Source organism: Aythya marila (genome assembly GCF_965140915.1).
Source record: "Aythya marila genome assembly, chromosome: 1".
NCBI lineage: Eukaryota > Metazoa > Chordata > Aves > Anseriformes > Anatidae > Aythya > Aythya marila.
In genome coordinates, this window is record NC_139042.1 from 152,625 (window position 1) to 170,757 (window position 18,133).

Below are 18,133 nucleotides of genomic sequence, written 5' to 3' on the forward strand. Positions count from 1 at the left end.
TGCCAAGCCCAGCAGGTGAGGCTGCACCACACCATACATCCAGGTCGAACCAGTGGTGAGGCTGAGCATGCCTCCCCTACAGCCACACAGCCCAGTGCCGGTGTGTAAGTGGACACAAGCAGAGGGGCACACAGGACCGTGCAGACACACTCACATGCTGACAGCACTGCAGCTTCATCCTGCTCCCCTTTCTGGCTGACAAAGTCTGTCATCGGGAATGCACGTGTATGAGGTGAGTCCCTCTGGCAGCCAGGCTCAGACACCCAGTCTGCCCAGCAGCTGCCCCCAGTTGCTAGCACCCCAACATACGAGCCCCTGAGGCACAGCTCCACTCCTGCTTTTGGTATTGCCCCCAGCTCAGGAGCTCTCATTTGAATCTGCTCATCTGCAGTTCCCTGACACAGACACACACAGACACCCCGAGGGGCTCAGCTGAGCCCAGACTCTGCACTCTCTCTGGCAGTAGGCTGGGAACCCCCTGGTCCTTCTGACAGCCTCCCTGCTGTGGGCTTGCCCCTAGGTACACACACCTCGGCTCCCAGGCCACTCCAGCTGCTCACTGCCCAGTCTGTTTTGACACCCATTAGCGAGGACAGGGGCTGACACCCCTGCATCTCCCACTCAGCTGCTGGCACCACAGGCCCTGGGACCTGTGATCTGACTGCAGCTACTGACACTTGGACTCCATGGACACACATGCACACAGAATAGGGTCCCCAAGAAAAATACTTTGCCGTGGAGTTAAAGAAGATGGGACAGGCTCTGCAGTCACCTGACGCAGCGCATAGCCAGACACATGTGCTGACTAATCCATTTACTTGCAACCATCAACTTTTATATCCTTTTCCCTCTTTTTCCACATTTGTTCTTCTCCAAGCTGCCTCAATCCCTCTCTTTCCTCACCTCTGCTACACATCCCATAAGTCTTGTGCAACCCTAAAATGCTCTGCATTCTGCCTCTCACAACATGCTCTGTGTACCAGGCAGTGTCCCCAAAACCTGTAGCTGCTCAGGGCAGCTACTCCTGCTCCTGTTTTGATGGGCGCCACCCTCAGCCCTGGGGTGACTGCTGCTGTGACAGCCTTGGGTGGAGCTGGGCACAGGGATCCCCTTCTCTGACTGGGTTATTGGGGTTCCCCTGCCTGCCACTGCTTCTCGGTGCTGCTTTGTCACATAACCTAGCACCTCCATCTCCCTGACTGGTATAACTGCCGTGCTGGGCATGCTCACTGCTCTGTGGCTGAGACCAAGGGGGTCCCTGTGAGCAGGGAGTGCCGTGATGTTACTGCTCTCTAGCATTTTCCAACCGCAGGTATCCCTGACAGTCTGGAGACGAGGGCACCCTTGATTCCATCCACAGGAGGAGCACCCACGGTGCACCAGGATGGGTGTGCCCAGGACACCCTAGCAGCTTTGCTGGCTGCTCCAGTGCTCCCATCCCCTGCTTGCTGCAGACCAGCTAGTCAGACTAACAGCTTGTCAGAGTAATTAGCTCTGTCAGAGCACCCTAATCTTTGCAGGCCAGACAGATCCAGGAAATAATCTCCTGCAAATCTCATCCCACTTACAGCCCTACCCAAAGCTGTAAGCAGCTGGACAGCTGGGTGGGCTGCCGCACTCTGGCAGCGCCTCCCAGTGCCCCAGGCCCTTAGCCAACATGCGTGCGTCAAGGCTGCGCAGCAGCAAGTCCCTTCTCTGTGGCTGCAGCTGCTGGTCAGGTCCATGCAGACTGAGACAGCCAGGAGCCAGCCCAGGGTGCTGGGCCACCCCTGGATGAGGGGCAGGGTGGGACAGGATGGGGGCTAGCACATGCTGTGGCTGTGTGCCTGTGTGTGGGACGAGGAAGTGGCTGGGGCTGCATAGCTGGGAGCCGCTGGGCATGGCCTGGGCACAGGGACCACGCTCTGCCTGCAGCCACCCACCCCGCTGCTGCCCACACCTCCCTGCACACCTTGAGCACTTGCAGGGTGCTGGTAAGCGATGGTAAGCAGAGCCACCTCCAGCTGGGAGACTCTTACACGTGAGGACAGGCAACTCCCAGCCCTGGCAGACAGCTGCCCCTGCGTGGTTCAGGAGCCTTCCTGTGGCACAGTGGAAAGTTCATCCTAACAGGGCTGCGGGACAGGGCTCAGCTGAGACGTTCCCCCTGAGCCCTCCCTGCTGCACTGGGCCCTGCGTCCACTGTCAGCTGCACCCACCATGCCCAGTTCCTTCCTGTGTTTCCTGGACGCTGTCTCCCGCAGCTCCCCCGTTCGTCCCCCCAGCCCCGCAGGGCGCAACTGCACAGCTTCGGGCGGGCAACCAGCTCCAGCTGCTGCAAACCACACAGCGCCGCATGCATGGAAACTCTGAGTGGCCCACATATGCTTCCAATTGCAGGGACCAGAAGTGCCCTAGGGCTCTGCACACACACTCACGCTATGGGCAACACCCAAGCAGGAGTGCTGGAGTCCCGCAGGAAACGGGGACGGAGCTGGGGATTCCTGGAGGACGTGAGACTGGCCTCACGGTGGCAGGGGAAGCACCCTGAAGGCCTGACAGGGAGCTTGGGTGGGCCTGAGGAACACGGGCTGAGGTCCCAGATTCAAAGAGATGCCAAGTGCTGCTCTACGAACAGAAAAGATGCTGCTCAAGCCCCACTGGACCTCCTGGCTGCCTTACTTCACCCAAAGGGAGTGGGGCCAAAGTCAGCAGCAGGCACTGCCTGCCTGAGCATGTGGCATCTTCACCTCCCTGCTGCACAGATGGTGCAGGTGAAAAAGCACTGCCTGCACAGCAGGTCTGAAGGCAGGAAGGAGAACAGAACTGCTACAGCTCATGACACTACCGCGGCAGAACACCTCTGGCCTCTGCCCAGTAGCTGCTGCTCTGGACAGTCACAGTGCAGCTCTGGTGTGGGAGAGATGGCAGCCTGGGCCAGGCAGGTGGTTTTCCCATTGTCCCTCTTTCTGGCTTGGACTCTGCTCTGCAGAAACAGGAAAGCAACTGGGAACCGCTGGAGCCATGGCACGCATGTCTGTACATGTGGCCAGCATGGGGACAAGGACTTGGAAAGCTGGCCTGGTCAGATGGGGTCACAGCACCCCCTTCCTCGTCGGCCGTCTCCGAGACAGCCCCTCCTGGGCTGCTTTAGGGCTCACAAGCAGGGTAACAAACTCCACGGCACCATTTCCAGAGCTCTCTGTAGCACTGGCAACAATTGCTTGAACTTTCCACAACCCCAAGACCACAAGTATCATGATACCACTTTTGTGATACTAATTAGGAGGGCTCCTAGTGTGGGAACAAGCATCCAGAGGAACAAGCGCAGGAAGCCGAGAGCTGCCGCTCAGCAGCGCCGGGAGCCAAGCGGCTGCCGGTGCCGGTGCCAGCTGGACGGGACAGCGGCCGCACCGCCCGCAGCCCTGCAGGGACACGGCCCCCCCCGCCCCGCGCCCCCCCCGCCCTCCCCGCACCCGCGGCTGTGCCGGGCCCCCGCACGCAGCCGGGCCGCGGCCCGGGACGCGGAGGGGACGCAGCCGCCTCCTGCCGCTGCCCCCGCAGGGGTTCCGGCGGCTGCCCCGGCCCCGGCCCCGGCCCCGGCCGCACCTTCCCGGCCCGCTCCTGCCCCGCGCCCCGCCTCCAGCCCCGTCCCTGCAGCGGGGCTCCGGCACTCCCGGGGGGCCCCGACCCCCCCCGCCAGCGGCCCGGCCCCGGGTGCTGGGCAGGGCCCGTCCCGTTCCGGCCGCGCCCCCCCCAGAGCCCCCCGCCCCCGCCCCGCACGGAGCCCGCAGCCGGGACCCGCCCGCCCCGCACGGGCCCGGCCCGAGGCAGCCGCCGCCGCCGCCGCCCGCGCCCAGGGACCGGCCCCGAGCCGCCTCCGCGGCGGCCCCGCGGGACCCTGAGGGCGGCCCGCGACGGGGGGCAGGGCCCCGGGACCGGCACCGGCCCCGGGACCGCGCCCAGAGCCCGCCCCCGGCCCCGCCCCCCCGGCGGCGGCCTCCCCACGTGAGCGGCCGTCACGCGCCCCGCGCCGCACACGTGACCGGGCGCAGCGGCGGGATGGCGCGGCGGTAACGGGGGCGCGGGGCCGGGGGCGGGGGGGCGGCCCCGGGGCTCCCCGTCGCGGCGGGGCTCCGCGGCCGCCCGGCACTGACGGCCCCGCCGCAGGTGCGGGGCGCTGCCCGCCGTGCTGTGCCTGTGCGCGGCCGCCTGGAGCTGCTGCGCCGCGGGGGTGGCCCCGGAGCGGGACCAGCCGTGCCGGTAGGTGGGGGCTCGGCCGGGGCGCGGGGCCCGGTGCCCGGTGCCCGGCGCTCACGGCCCGCCCGCAGCCCGCCCCCCGGCTGGGCCCCCGCCGGCCGCGTGAGCCCCGAGCACGACGTGCAGCTGACGCTGGCGCTCCGGCAGCAGGGCAGGGCGCGCCTCGCCCGCCTCGTCCGCGCCGTGTCGGACCCGCGCTCGCCGCGATACGGTAACGGCCCCGCGCCCCAGGCCCGCCGTGTGCCCGGCCCCCGGGCAGGGTGCCCTGAGCCCGCCGTGTGCCCGCAGGCCGGTTCCTGTCCCTGGAGCAGCTGCGGGACCTTGTCCAGCCATCGCCCGCCACGCTGATGACGGTGCTGAAGTGGCTGCGGGGGCACGGCGTGGAGAGCTGCAGCAGCGTCGCCACCCTCGATTTCCTGCAGTGCCACATGCCCGCCAGGTGAGCCCCGGGCAGCGCCGGGCCCTGCTGCGGTGGCTGTGCCTTGCCTGCGAAGATGGGAGAAGCCAGACCCGGCCCTGCGGGCTGGGATGTCCCCTGGCCCCCATGGCAGGCGAGTGGCTGGAGGCTGAGCCCCGCTTCTGCGTGGGCTGTGGGCGCTCTGTGGCCAAGAGCTGGCTGCTGCCGTGCAGCCCTGGTGCTGGGGGAGCTGCAGCCCAATGCCTTGGAACATTGGGGGCCAGGTGCGCACATGTGATAAGTGCTCAGGCCAGCCCACGCCTCCTCTTGCCTGCTTTTGGGGTCGCAGTACACACACAGTGGGTGAGGTGCAGAGTGCTCTTTGCTTCATAAGGTCGGCTGTGCCGATAGGAAGGGGCGCTCGTCCCTGTCTCCTCCCGGCAGCAAGCGGGGTGCAAAGGGGAAGCAGGGAGTGGGCACGGGTGGCCAGGCTGGCAGCGGTTGTGGCGTGAGCCCCTGTGTGGGGGGCTGTCCCTGTGTTGCAGCACGGCGGAGCGCCTCTTGCCTGGGGCTGAATTCCACCGGTACCTGAAGGACCAGCGCAGCGTTGTGCGCTCCCCGCTGCCTTACACCATCCCTAAGGATCTGGCTGAGCATGTTGACTTCGGTACGGTATGCATAGGGGTTCAGGATGCCCAGAGCTTGTGCTGCCTCAGGTACAGGTGCGAGGTCGAACATTGCCCAGCCAGGAGGGGCCACCTCAGCACCTCAGAGGATGGTGTGGCCGGCCCTCTGCCCATGGTCTCAGCTGCCCTGGACCCTACTGAGATCTGTGCCCAGGGTCTGGGCAGGCAGCGTCCAAAGTCTGTGTTTTTTTTAATAGTGCTCTCGGCCCTGCGTGCTCAGTGCTGTGCGTGTGGGTGTCTGTGGGTGTGCAGCCGCCTCTGGGGTGGGAACGCTCCTCACATGAGGAAACCACAGTCATTGCACAATGAGAGCGGGGGTGTCAAGTGGTGACAGTGGCTCAGCAGTGGGGTAATGGAGCTGAGCAGTCTGGGAGCACCTCTGGGGACTGGGGAGGCACCCAAAGGTGCGGTCTCTGGTCAGGTGTGTCCCTGCGGGCAGGGAGGGGGAGCAGGGGGCTATTGCTGAGTCCTGCCAGAGCACCAGGCCCTGGCACCTGCTGCTTCTCCTTACGTGCGCATCAGTGGGTGGCCTGCATCGGTTCCCTGCGGAGAGGAACGTGGTCAGCAGAGCCTGGGCCAAGGAGCAAGCAGAGCCAGGACAGCCCCATGGACAGAGAGCGGCTTTCCACCTCGGGGTGACGCCGTCCGTCATTCGGAAGAGATACAACATGACGGGAGGAGACGTTGGGCTGCTGCCAAACAACAGCCAGGCCTGCGCCCAGGTAACTGCTCCCAAAGCTGATGGGGGCAGAGGCCTGCAGGCCTGGGAGTGCGGCGCCTTGGGGCTCCTCCAGCACTTGGCTGGTCTGGTCTTCCAGGACGCTGCAGGGAGGCTTCCGCAGCTGTGGGAGCACCGTGGGGCTGGCATTTCACACGCATGCTGAGCCAACTTTCCAAGTTGGGAAAGAAATCTTAGTGTCCCTCCTTGTCCCCCCCAGTTCTTGGAACAGTACTTCCACCAGGCTGACCTGGCTGAGTTCATGCAGCTCTTTGGCAGCAGCTTTGCCCACCACTCCAAGGTCGACCAAGTTGTTGGGCACCAGGGCTGGGGCAAGGCTGGGCTGGAGGCCAGCCTGGACGTGGAATACATCATGAGCACGGGTGCCAACATTTCCACGTGGGTCTTCAGCAATGCAGGTACTGATCCCGTGCCAGACTTGGTCTGCTCTGCCCTGTGACCACTTCCGTGCATCCCGCTTGCTGTGGCACTGACACATCAGGCTGCTCTTTAGGGAAGTGCTTGCTCTCTGCCAGGCACGTAATGAGCTGCATTCAATCCGTCTGGTACCCATCACAGGGGCACACTGGGTGCAGTACAGTGCTTTCACAGCTGCTGTGGGCATGTAGCATGTGGGCTTCCAGAGCTGGAGCTGGTTTCAGGGCTGTCAGGGGATTCATCTTGATTTCTATAGCTGCTTTTAGACACATGAACTTATAGCATCCACAGCATCCTGCAACAAGGACTTCCATGCCCTGTGTAAAGCAGTCATCTCACTATGCTGCCTTCCCACAGAGAGAGAGATGATCTCTTGCCAGTGAATCTGCCAGTAGAGTGGATAAAGGAGAGTGAGGCAGTTTGAGGAATATAGGTTGCAAACCAGCCTGCACAAAAATAGCTGCTACACTGCGGGATAAAGTGTGATCTGTCCAGATCAGAAGCTGCCTGGCTGGAGACAGAGCACACTTAGGACTGCTGGCTCTGTCGTCCTGGTGGTGAAGTCTACCAATGAAAGCTGCTTGGCTTTGGCTTCCACGTGTGCGGTGCCTGTGGTGTGGGAAGGGGGCAGAGAGACCCCTCTGGGCCGCTGTGAGGCAGCAGGAGTTGCCGAGGCCTTGCACTCCTTGCTGCATGGAGAGAAGCAGGAAGGGACCTGGGCAGGGGGAGGTGAACTGGCGTCCTGCTGCTCTGGGGTATGTGGTTAAGGGTAGAGGGCCCAGAGCTTGGCTGAGCCTTGGGCTTTGTCACTGCCTGGAGCTGAGGGTGGCTACAGCCCTGCGGAAGGTGTTCAGAGGAGTGAGTGAACGCAGGCATCATGCCGTGGGTACCACGCTTTGACCAGAGCCATGGGCAGAGCTAGCCATCCCTGCTGTCAGCCGTGCTGCCATCGCCCCTGCTACCAGCAGGAGCTCACAAGTGTTCAGATGCTCCGTGCTGCATGTCTGTGCTCTGCAGGCAGGGATAGGGGCCGGCAGGACCTCCAGCTCCTGCTGGTGCTGCTGAGGCAGGGTAGCTCCTGCCACTCCACTGGACCAGCCCCTTTGTCTCTGCAGGGCGGCATGAAAGCCAGGAGCCCTTCCTGGCCTGGCTGCTGCTGCTCAGCAACATGTCATCGCTGCCGTGGGTGCACTCCGTCAGCTATGGGGATGATGAGGACAGCCTGTCGTCGGCCTACCTGCAGCGTGTGAACGTGGAGTTCATGAAGGCGGCTGCCCGTGGCCTGACTGTGCTGTTTGCCTCGGGTGTGTGGTGCTGTTGGGGTGACGTGGCTGTGCGTGGGGTGGGTGCACGGGCTGCTGCCAGGACCCCGCTGGGAGGCAGGAACTTTCCCCCTGCCCGGGGGGCAGCCTGTGGGCCACCACCTCACCCGTTTCTGCTGTCAGGTGATGATGGTGCTGGTTGCAGGAGAGTGCCAGGGGGGAACCACACTTTCCGGCCCAGCTTCCCAGCCTCGAGGTAACCATGGGGTGGTCTGTGAGGGTCTGCACTGACCTGGCTGATGCCAGGAGTTGCTGTCTGCTCTTCCACCTTGGCCTGCAGCTGGGCTGCTGCAAATGCTGTTCGTGAGCACTGTGGGGGCTCAGGACAGCCGCGTGGTGGGATGGGGTGGAAGGTGGCAGGCCTTGAGGTGGGGGCTGAGCAGCTCCTGGCGGGGCTGCTGTGTGCTTGCCCCCAAAGCCTGCCTGTCCCACAGCCCCTACGTGACCACCGTGGGTGGGACGTCCTTCAAGAACCCCTTCCTGGTGACCGCGGAGGTGACGGACTACATCAGCGGCGGGGGCTTCAGCAACGTCTTCCCCATGCCCGATTACCAGGTGCGGGGCCGCAGTTGCGCGGGGCTGGGTGGGGGCACCGCGGGCGGCCGGGGCCGGGGGCCGGGGTCGGGTCGTGCCGGAGCCCTTCCCTCCGCTGTGTCCCCAGGCCGCGGCGGTGAGGAGCTTCCTGCGCTCGGCTGCCAAGCTGCCCCCCAGCTCCTACTACAACAGCAGCGGCCGCGCCTACCCCGACCTGGCCGCGCTCTCGGACAACTACTGGGTGGTGACGAACCGCGTGCCGCTGCCCTGGGTGTCGGGCACCTCGGTACGGGGCGGGCGGGGCCCCGCGCGCGGTGCCGGCGGCCCGGGGCTGAGCCGGGCGCTGCCTCCCGCAGGCGTCCACGCCGGTGGTGGCGGGCATGCTGGCGCTCGTCAACGACCGGCGGCTGCAGCGCGGCCAGGGGCCCCTCGGCTTCGTCAACCCCGCGCTCTACCAGCTGCGGGAGCGCGGCCACGGGGAGGCCCTCTACGATGTGAGCGGGGCGGGGGGGAATGGGGGCAAAGGGGGGGAATGGGGGGGAAAGAGGGGAAGGGGTGGAGGGGATGGGGGGGGGGGCACGGGGGTCTGGGGGGAATGGGGAGGACGGGGGGGGAATGGGGGGGTTGGGGGCGGATGGGAGGGGGATGGGGGAGAGTTGGGGGGATGGGGGGAGGTTGGGAGGGGATGGGAGAGGACAGAGGGGTTGGGAGGATGGGGGGGTCGGGGGAGGACAGAGGGGGATGGGGGAGACGGGGGGGGATGGGGAGGACAGGGGAGGGATGGGGGGGACGGGGTGTTGGGGGTGTGCGGGGGGGCGCTGAGGGGGTGCCGTGAGGCACGGGGCAGGGCGGCGCTGGGGCCGTGCCCGGGGGCGGGGGGGGGCTCGGGGGAGGGGGGGTCGGTGGTGCTGGGGGCCGGGCTGTCCCCGTGGGGCGGGGACCCCGGGTGCGCGGTCGCGGTGCCCGCCCTGACCCCCCCCGCAGGTGACGCAGGGCTGCCACCTCTCCTGCCTGGACGGCGCGGTGCAGGGACAGGGCTTCTGCGCCGGCCCCGCCTGGGACCCGGTCACCGGCTGGGGCACCCCCAACTTCCCCCGCCTGCTGCGCGCCCTGCTCGAGGCCTGAGGGGGGCGGGGCGGGGCGGCTCCAGTAAAGGCCCCGCGGCAGCGGCGCGGCCCCTCCGAGCGCGTCTGCCTGTCTGTGTGCGCCGCCAGGGGGCGCGGGGCCAATGGGGAGCGGCGGGGGCGGGGCCGGCGGGGCGGCGGGGCCAATGGGGAGAGCGGGCGGCGGGGCCGGTGGGGCGGCGGGGCCAATGGGGCGGCGCGCCGCGCGCAGGCGCGGGGCTGAAGGCGGCCGGCGTCGCTCGGCGGCGGGCGATGAGCGGCAGCGCCGAGGCCGACCCCGCGCCCGCGGCCCCGGCCGCCCCGGCGCCGCCCGCCCCCGCGCCCGCCCCCGCCGCCGACAACAAGCCCAGCCCGGCCGCGGGCGGCAGCGGCGTCCCGGGGGCGCCCCCGGGCGCGGTGGGCGGCGCGGCGCGGGGAGCTGAGGGCGGCGCGGCCGCCGGGAGGGGACCGGGTGAGCGCGGGGGGGAGGGGTGGAGCGGCCGGGGCCAAGGGGCCAAGGGGGAGCGGGGCTGGGGCTCGGCGGGGGGCGGGCGGGGGTGCGGGGCCGGGCCGCGGCTGCCGGACGGTTCCCCCTCGGCTCCCCCCCCCGGTTCCGGTGAGCGCGGCCCCGTCCGCAGCCGCGGGGCAGCCCCGGGTGGGGGCGGCGGTGTCTGAGTGCCTCTGCCCGCAGCGCCCGTGTCGGCGGCCGTGGCCGCGGCCCCGTCCGAGGGGGCGATGTCCAACGGCGTGTACGTGCCGCCCAGCGCCGCCAACGGGGACGTGAAGCCGGTGGTGTCCACCACGCCGCTCGTGGACTTCCTGATGCAGCTGGAGGACTACACGCCCACGGTACGCGGGAGGCCGGCGGGGCGGGGGCGGGCAGCGGGCGGCCGGGCTGCTGACCTCTCTCCCGCGCAGATCCCGGACGCCGTCACCGGCTATTACCTCAACAGAGCGGGCTTCGAGGCCTCCGACCCGCGCATGTGAGTGGTGGGGGGTGCGGTGGTGTGGCCCTGGGGACCCCTGTGGGGTTGGATGGCCGGGGGGCCCTGCAGGAGTCCCCTCGTCCCCGCGGTGCACGGTGCTCTTCATCTGATGTTGTCGCTTCTCCTTTCCTGCGTGGTAGCATCCGTTTGATCTCCCTGGCCGCACAGAAGTTTATTTCTGACATTGCCAACGATGCGCTGCAGCACTGCAAGATGAAGGGAACAGCCTCAGGCAGCTCCCGCAATAAGAGCAAGGTGAGAGGAAGTGGGAACGGCTGCACGGGTGAGGGAGAGCATCCTCTCCTGCGGCTGCAGGATCTAAACGTTCTTCCATCAAATGTGGCTGTTGTAAACATCTTTGACTCCTGCCCCCAAAAGGTCAACGTGTACTGATGAGTAAGGGCTCTGCTGTTGGGAAGGGACTCTGCTGAGAAGAGGAGGCAGGCAGTGGAATGCACAGGGCATGCCCTGAAGGCCCTGCAGAAATGTGCAGGTAGCTGTGCGTGGTCAGACTGAGGGCCACCTAGCCCTGCCGCCTGCTCTGACAGGGACCAGACTGGTGTGTAGGGAGGAAGTGTGGAGAAAATAGTTTTGGGGAATTTTCACATTCACTATCTATTTGTGGTTCAGGGGCTTCATGACAGCCATGTAATTCATCTTCATAGCGTTGGGTAATGCTCAGCATGTTTCTCTGAAACTGGGCGCAAAGCACATGAAACCTACAGTAGTTAAATGCTGGTCAATGCCCCAGCCACTGTTCTGTCGCTGCTTCTGGGAACTGTGCAGGTACAGGTTGCCACAGCTTGTAGGAGAAAAATCGTAAACCAACAAGAGTCTGAGGAATGCCTGGCAGCAGAAGTTGTCCTTGCTGTGACTGATGTTACTCATTGTCCCTTCAGGATAAGAAGTACACGCTGACCATGGAGGACCTGACACCAGCACTCGCGGAATACGGCATCAATGTGAAAAAGCCACATTACTTCACATAAAGACTGAGGAATTGTCTCTGGGAACTTTTTTTAGGGTTGCTTCTGTGCCATTAAACAGCTCGGTAGTCTTTTCTTTTTTTTTTTTGGAAAGACACCTTGTTTCATGCCCATATGCTAATGCCCTGCCTGCAGTAAGTGAAACAGTGTTGTCTGGCCTGCAAGAGCTTCTCTTACTGCACCAACAGAAGTTGGTCCTGTGCCTTTGGAAGCTGATGCAGAGAGCTGCTGGCTGTGGGATACAGCAAAGAGAGAGACTCCAGCTGCACCTTTCCTGGAGGGCTCAGCCGAGGCACTGCAGGGAATCAGGCATGGTGGGAATAGATGTACCCAACCCTCTTCATTTCTTTCTCCCTAGCGCTGCTCTTCTTTCTTAAGCAGAATGCTCAGGGACCTGCATGGATGCTACTGCAGCTGTAGCCAGTCTCATCTTGCCCCAGCACCAGAGGAGATTTGACGTGGGAGCAGCTGCAGGGCCTAGGGCTCTGCAGACTGCTAGGCAACCCTTGCCTCAATGCCCCCCCCCTTACACAACAGCCTGCACAAGTACGCACCCCTCTGCCAGCAGGCAGTTTTCATAACAAATGTTTATTTCAGATGCTGGCGGCTTTTCCATGTGGCCTGGATGGAAACGATAAAAAGTGAAGCGCGAAGCTGGGGTGGTGCTGGGCGCAAACAGGCAAGCTTCACCCCACTGTCCTTAGCAGGGACGAGCACCAGGGCTGGGCATTGTCTGGGGGGGTGAGCTGCTCTGGGCCAGGGAGGGCAGGGTGGCTGTGCAGCGCAGCCCGGCCTCGTGGGCAGCAGAGCCCAGCCACACTCGGTGCCCTGGGCCAGGCCCCCCACTCAGTCTGCCCACAGCTGCCAGGGAGGGTGGAGGTGCTGCCATAGATTGGTTCTACAGAGCCCAAAGCCTGCAGAGTGGCTCCAGGGAAGGCAGCGTTGTCTGTACCGTGTCCGTGGCTGGCTCAGGGGGAGGGGCAGTCCCTGCTCCGCCTTGGCTCTGGGGTTAAAGGCACTTGGGGGTGGCGGGGAAGGGAGCATGGCAGCATCGGGTGGCTGGGAGGCACCTCCCTCTACTTGTCCTGCATCTTCTCCAGGATGGGCACTATCATGTCAAACTTTGGACGCTTGGCTGGGTCCTCATTCATGCAGATCTTCATCAGCTTACAGATGTGTGGGGAGATGCCGGGTGGGATGGTTGGACGTAGCCCCTCCAGTGCCACCTGGAAGCAAAGCAGAGCAGAGCAGGATCAGAAATTCAGACCGAGCCCTGCCTTTGACAGTTGTATGGGTACCTCAGGGCAGAGTGCTGCCAGGCTCGCCTCTGTTGGGCCCTGCCTCCTCATCCCTGCTGGTGGCTGTAAGCCCAGTTATGCCCTGGCTGATCTGGTTTGGACTGGTGCAATTTAACCAGCCCTTTCCTCACCTTCATGCCTATCTCCATGTTGGACAAGTCTGCAAATGGCACCTCGCGGGTCACCAGCTCCCACAGCAGCACTGCGAAGCTCCACATGTCAGCTGAGCGCCTGTTAATTTCCTCAGGCTTCTTCTGCAAGGCTGCAGGGAATCCAGCACAGGAGGCTCATCAGAGCAGAGGGTGAGGAAAGGGGCAAGCATCAGGAGGGGCCTGACTACCCGGCACTCACCTTCTGGTGCCACCCAGGCTGGTGCATACATCCTCCCTGGGCACTGGAAGGAGAACTTCACATCAGCCATGCTGATCCTCGCAGTCATGTCCTCGTCGATCTGAGGAGAGAGCGAGGGTTATAGCAGCCCACACATCCCCGTCTGCAGGGGTGTTCAGCACTGGCACTCACCATGATGCTGCGGCTGTTGAGGTGGTGGCGTGGGATGAGAGGCTCCAGCGTATGCAGGAAGGCCATGCCTCGTGCAATGTCAAAGGCAAATTTCACCGCCTGCATCTGGTCCACCACGAAGTCTGCAGGGAAGGAGGTGGCATCAGGGTCACTGAGGAAGGGGTGCTGCACATGTGGGCAGGGAGTGGCAATGCCAGTGCTTGGACTGAGTGTATGGAAGGCACGCGGGCTGCAGACCAAACTCCTCCCATGCCCAGGAAGGGTCCCTGCTGCTGCCCCAAACGTACGGAGAAGCAGCTCCCCAAGGACAGTGGGACTAGTCTCTGCCCCAGCTCTGTCACCCCCATCAGCACTCACTTGTCCCCTCGTGTAATACGTTGTAGAGGGATCCATAGGGCATCCAGTGGCTGATGACAATGGGGTGAGGTGCTGGGGGGGACTGGCAGGCACCCAGCACCGGCAGCACGTTGGGGTGAGAGAAGATCCTGCAAGAGAAGTGACAGCCCTGAAACCAGGGGTGCTACCCACGCCCCTGGCTCCTGCCTTGCTCTGCTCCATCTTCCTGGGGGCTCCTCACACCCACCAGCCTCTGCTCTCTGCTCTCCCCTGCCTATCTCCCGCCCCACTGGGGATGATGCCCACCCTCAAAGACCTTGGCTGCTTGGGAAACGATGCTGGCACTCACCGCAGCTTCGGGTACTCCTCATTGAAGTCTCGACTCTTCCGAGTTGTCCAGTCCCGGATTTTCAGCATTTTGATGACAATGTCGTTGCCTTGCCAGCGTCCTTTCCACAGCTGCAGACAGACAGGGGGACACTGTCACTGTGAGGGGTACGCGGTCCCTGAGCACCTGCTGGTTCTTCATGCAGGGCTGTGGGACCCACAGATCTCCTAGAACCAACACGCCCGCTGTGATGTGCAGTGAGTGTGACAAAGTATGTAAGGAAACCTGGGCAGGTGCCCCCTGTGTGGGCTGTCCCCGTGCTCAGGCTTGGAAGCCCCCTGAGCAGTTGTGCCCCGGTTCTGCCCTACACAGCCAGCCAGGGGCTGGGGTGCAGCTGCTTGTCCTAGGGAGGTAACAACCTACGTACCTCTCCCGACTGGTTCTCATTGAGTTTTTGGCTCAAGCTCAGTTGTTTGAAGTCTATTCCAGCAAGTTTGTTGAGGGTCCCGTTTCCTGTAAGAAAAGGAGAGGCTCAGCCCGTGGCTGTGGGACCTTCCTCCTGCTGCTCCCTTGGGCCACAGAGGGCAGCAGTACCAGCATGGTCCAGGCACTGCCACAGAGAGCCGTGCCCCCACGGATCAGCACGCCCCACTAGGGAAGGCTCTGTCCTTACGGGGCCGTGTGCGGGTCGTGCCCTTCCAGAAGGTGTCCTTGTAGGGGATCTTGGTCAGGCTCTGGCCCAGCTTCTCGGCACGCTCTGGAGAGAGATGAGGCGTTGGGCAGCACAAGCAGGATCCTGCGGGTGCTGAGCACAGGAGCTGCAGCAGGAGCCAGAGGCAGGTCCTAGGGACTGGATGGGAGCCCCCTACCTTTCAAGACATCCCGTAGCGGCGTCTTGGCTTTATCAGTGGGTGTCTCACCGTATTTGTTTGCGATGCTGACCAAGGCCCCGTTGCCCACTAGGTCCTGAGGGAGGAAAAAATGAGTACCTGCTGTCGCTGTCCTCTTCTCAGCCTCTGCCTATGCACCCAGACTCCTCCCTCACCCCTCCTCTCCCTCTCCATGCCCCCTCCTTGCCCTGGACCCCTTCCTGCCTGTGTCCAGGTGCTGCTGCTCACCTCTGCCACCTGGTCATGTCCCCAGAAGCAGGCGTAGTGCAGAGGGGTGTTGCCATGCTCGTTCACGGCATTAATGTCTGCTTTGAACTGGATCAGCTGGGGGCAGGAAGACAGCGCTGGTAAACCTGGAGCGGGTCCCTTCCACCCCACACCTCGTCCTGGGGCAGGGCAGCAATGCCTCCACAGCACAGCACAGCTGCCGGGAGGGGGCTGAGGCTGGACAGGGGCTTCGTGGGGAAGGCTGCTCCAGGTCCCAGCGGGTGTGGGGATGGCGGGGCAGGGGCAGGGCAGGGCCTGGGGAGGCCGGTACCTTCTGCACAATGTCACGGTGGCCGTGGCTGGCAGCCAGGTGCAGCGGGGTGTCATCGCCACGGTTCATGACGTTGATGCGTGCTCCCCGCATGATGAGCATGTCGACCACATTGGAGCGGCCCTCGCGGCAGGCCCAGTGCAGGGGACTGAAGCCATGGTCATCCCTGAAGAGAGGGCAGTGAGGGTTCTGCCAGGCAGCCACAGCGCATGGTTGCGAGCTCCCGACTGGGCAGGCAGGGCAGAGCCCTGCAGGCCTGCAGCACGCTGCAAGCGGGACAGCCCCAGCAGCACTCCTGCCCTGCCCCGTCCCCAGGAGGGCCCCCGCCAAGTCCCATCTTCCTCAGGGTTAAATCATCGAGAGGCTGGCAAGGGCTGGCTCCCCCCAGCCTCCACCTCCCCCCCCATCTGCTCGCAGCCATGCCTGGCCAAGTAAGGGAGGAGGCTCCAGCCAGGCCTTAAAAGGAGACTAGGGCCTGGCAGGCGGGGACGCTGCATCCCCACCGCCACCAGCTCCGGCGGGGCAGAGCAGCCAGAGATGACCAGAGCCCGCCTTCCCCCCCCCAGTCCCTGTCCCCACAGGACAGAGGTACCCCAGCACAGCCAGATGGAGCCCATATGCCCCAGCAAGTGACCCCAGCTCCTCCAGGACATCCCAGTCTGGGATGTGTGCCTGGGATCCACTGGGAGTGGCTGTGAGACGCAGCCTAAGGGCACAGAAAGGCCCCTCTTCCCAGGAGGAGTTCAGCAGAGGTGCTGCCGTGGGACAGACGGCTGCACTGGGCCTTCACCCAGCGGGCGGGCAGTGCTCGGGGCCACACGGCCCCGCAGGAGCTGCCCCAGGGCACCACGGGCAGGGCTGGCACAAGGTCGTGGCTGGGGACGGGGGATGCGGTCACCCAGACGCAGCAGCCACCCTGGGGCAGTGGGGGTCTCCCCAGCACCCCCGGCCTGCGGCTGGGAGCGGCAGTGGCCGAGGAAGCGGCCGGAGGATGTGCAGCCCTCATGCCTCTGCGATGCGGTAACTTCCTCCCGGCGGGGAGGAGCCGAATCCCACCCCCTCCCCTGGACACGGAGCGGAAACGAGTGCGGAGCTGCTCCAGCGCCCTTGGGCCTGGGCAGCCCCGGCACAGGTCCCCCCTGCTCACCCCTGGTTGAGGTCGTTCTCGGTGTTGTCCAGCCAGAGGCGCACGGCCACCGCGTTGCCCTCTCGGCACTGCGTGAAGATGTCGTCCATCGCGGCTCTTGCTGCAGAGAGGGGTTTGTAAGGGCACGGCGCCCTGCTGCAGCGCAGGGCTCTCTGCGTCTGCCCAGCCCTGGCACCCAGATGTTGCTTCCCACAGCCCCTCTGCCCCCTGGGGGCTAAGGACAGGAGCTCGCACCCCTCCTGGGCAGTCCCGAGGAAAGCTACAGGGCTGACGAAGACTGGGGACGGAGCTGGATGCGCAGCCAAAGGGGAAGCTCACGGCTGACTCCAACGTCACGGGTGCCGCTCGCAGGAAGCGGGTTCAGCATCCACGGGCTTATCTGCGAGCCCAGGCAGCCCCGGTGCCCGCATCTCCTGCGGGGGGAGCAGAGCTGGAGGAGGTCCAGCACCGCCCCGCATGGGTCCCGCAGCTCCACAGAACCCTCGTCCCCCTGCTCCCAGCCAGGCCTGGCTGAGCTCAGCACAGCATCACCCTGGGGGACCCCCTCGCTCCCTCACATCCCCCTAACGACCGGACACCGCTGTCCCGAGCTGGGCAGGGAGCAGCCGGGGCACCAAGCGGGGACCTGGGGCTGCCCCCGGCGAGTCCCGTGGCAGCGGCAGGCACAGGGGGAGTGCGGGGCCCTGCTGCGGGCAGCCCCCGGGGCTGGGGACCGTCCCCGAGGCCAGGCCCCCCGAGGGGCCGCGGTGCGGGCAGCGCATCCCAGGGGCTGCGGGGAGCCCCGGTCCCGCGGCTCCCAGGGGCTGCCCGCAGCGGGCGGCGCTGCCCCGGCCGGGTCCTCGCCCACCCCCGGAAGGGCCCCCGGGGTCGCCCCATCCCCGCCCGCACCCCGCCGCCGCCGTCCTCCCTCCTCCCGGTCCCGGGGCCCTGCTCGTCCCGGGGCTGCGGCGCCCCCCCCGGCCCGGCCCCGCCCCGCCCGGCCCGGGGCTCCCCGCACCCCGCCGGGCCCCTCGCTCCCGGCGCTCCGCCCGCGGTTCCCGGCCCCGCGCCGCCGCCCCCGCTGCTCGTCGGACCGGGCCCCAGACCCGTGCCCGGCGCCGGCTGCCGGGGTCCCGCTCGTACCCCGCAGCCCCGGCCCCGCAGAACGAGCCCCGCGGCGGACCGGAGGCAGCGCCCCCCCCCGGCGCCTCCCGCCCCGGGCCGGACCCCCCCGCCCCGCCCCGGCCCCGCTCTGCCCCGGCCCGGCCCGACCCCGCCCGGGCCCACCCGCGGCCCCGCCCGGCCCCCTCCCGTTGCGGCCCGGCCCCCGCCCGGCCCGGCCGCCCTTACCGGCTCCGGCGGCGGCGCTGGGCGGCGGTCGGCGGGCGCGGGACAGCGCGTGGGCTCCGCCCCGGGCCGCCGCCAGCGCCCCCTGCCGGGCAGCCGCCGGCCCGCACCGAGACCCCGCGGCGGGGCCGCTCCGGGCGCACGGCGCCGGGACGGGAGCGAGCGCCGGGAGCGCCGGGCGGGGAGCTGCGGGCGGCGGCACCGGGAGGGGCCTGGGGGGGGGCACCGGGAGCGGGCACCGGGCGGGGGCGGGGCCAACCGGGCAGGGGCGGGGCTAACTGGGCAGGGGCGAGGCGCACGTGTCGGTGGGCGGGGCTAACCGGACGGGGGGGTGGCCAA

The 18,133-nt window shown here is 66.0% G+C and overlaps 2 protein-coding genes across 5 annotated transcripts; one reads left to right on the forward strand and one right to left on the reverse strand.

The window, feature by feature from the left end:
• Nucleotides 1–3,830: 3,830 nt before the first annotated feature.
• On the forward strand, nt 3,831–10,640 carry TPP1 (tripeptidyl peptidase 1). Of its 2 annotated transcripts, XR_014319180.1 has the most exons (15): nt 3,831–4,052; nt 4,150–4,242; nt 4,311–4,450; nt 4,528–4,678; nt 5,182–5,303; nt 5,845–6,044; nt 6,261–6,459; nt 7,594–7,782; nt 7,924–7,996; nt 8,235–8,355; nt 8,462–8,620; nt 8,691–8,828; nt 10,129–10,286; nt 10,356–10,420; nt 10,564–10,640. XR_014319180.1 is itself a non-coding variant. In XM_082781693.1 (13 exons), the coding sequence occupies exons 1-13, from the start codon at nt 4,042–4,044 to the stop codon at nt 9,457–9,459; spliced, it is 1,737 nt and encodes a 578-aa protein (XP_082637819.1). In that variant the 5' UTR covers nt 3,831–4,041; the 3' UTR covers nt 9,460–9,508. The 2 variants fall into 2 exon arrangements, 1 of the variants encoding a protein (XP_082637819.1); XM_082781693.1 differs by lacking the exons at nt 10,129–10,286; nt 10,356–10,420; nt 10,564–10,640 and adding an exon at nt 9,319–9,508.
• Nucleotides 10,641–11,978: 1,338 nt separating this feature from the next.
• On the reverse strand, nt 11,979–18,024 carry ILK (integrin linked kinase). Of its 3 annotated transcripts, none has more exons than XM_082781710.1 (13): nt 17,798–18,024; nt 16,469–16,568; nt 15,322–15,487; nt 15,012–15,107; nt 14,763–14,859; nt 14,567–14,650; nt 14,321–14,406; nt 13,915–14,024; nt 13,587–13,714; nt 13,230–13,351; nt 13,059–13,158; nt 12,839–12,969; nt 11,979–12,635 (listed from the first exon to the last, which is right to left on the reverse strand). In XM_082781710.1, the coding sequence occupies exons 2-13, from the start codon at nt 16,555–16,557 to the stop codon at nt 12,486–12,488; spliced, it is 1,359 nt and encodes a 452-aa protein (XP_082637836.1). In that variant the 5' UTR covers nt 16,558–16,568; nt 17,798–18,024; the 3' UTR covers nt 11,979–12,485. The 3 variants fall into 3 exon arrangements, with proteins under 3 accessions (XP_082637836.1, XP_082637838.1, XP_082637837.1); XM_082781712.1 differs by lacking the exon at nt 17,798–18,024 and adding an exon at nt 17,591–17,612; XM_082781711.1 differs by lacking the exon at nt 17,798–18,024 and adding an exon at nt 16,703–16,984.
• Nucleotides 18,025–18,133: the final 109 nt, after the last annotated feature.

What these genes read in the sequence shown, in the direction of transcription:
- TPP1 (XM_082781693.1), top strand. An exon ending in GAGCGGGACCAGCCGTGCCG is followed by an intron (nt 4,243 to 4,310) that starts GTAGGTGGGGGC and finishes GCCCGCCCGCAG; the next exon opens with CCCGCCCCCCGGCTGGGCCC. An exon ending in ACGGGGAGGCCCTCTACGAT is followed by an intron (nt 8,829 to 9,318) that starts GTGAGCGGGGCG and finishes CCCCCCCCGCAG; the next exon opens with GTGACGCAGGGCTGCCACCT.
- ILK (XM_082781710.1), bottom strand. Translation starts at nt 16,557, where the DNA reads ATGGACGACATCTTCACGCAGTGCCGAGAGGGCAACGCGGTGGCCGTG. An exon ending in ACCGTGACATTGTGCAGAAG is followed by an intron (nt 15,108 to 15,321) that starts GTACCGGCCTCC and finishes TCCTGCCCCCAG; the next exon opens with CTGATCCAGTTCAAAGCAGA. An exon ending in ATGAGAACCAGTCGGGAGAG is followed by an intron (nt 14,025 to 14,320) that starts GTACGTAGGTTG and finishes GTCTGTCTGCAG; the next exon opens with CTGTGGAAAGGACGCTGGCA.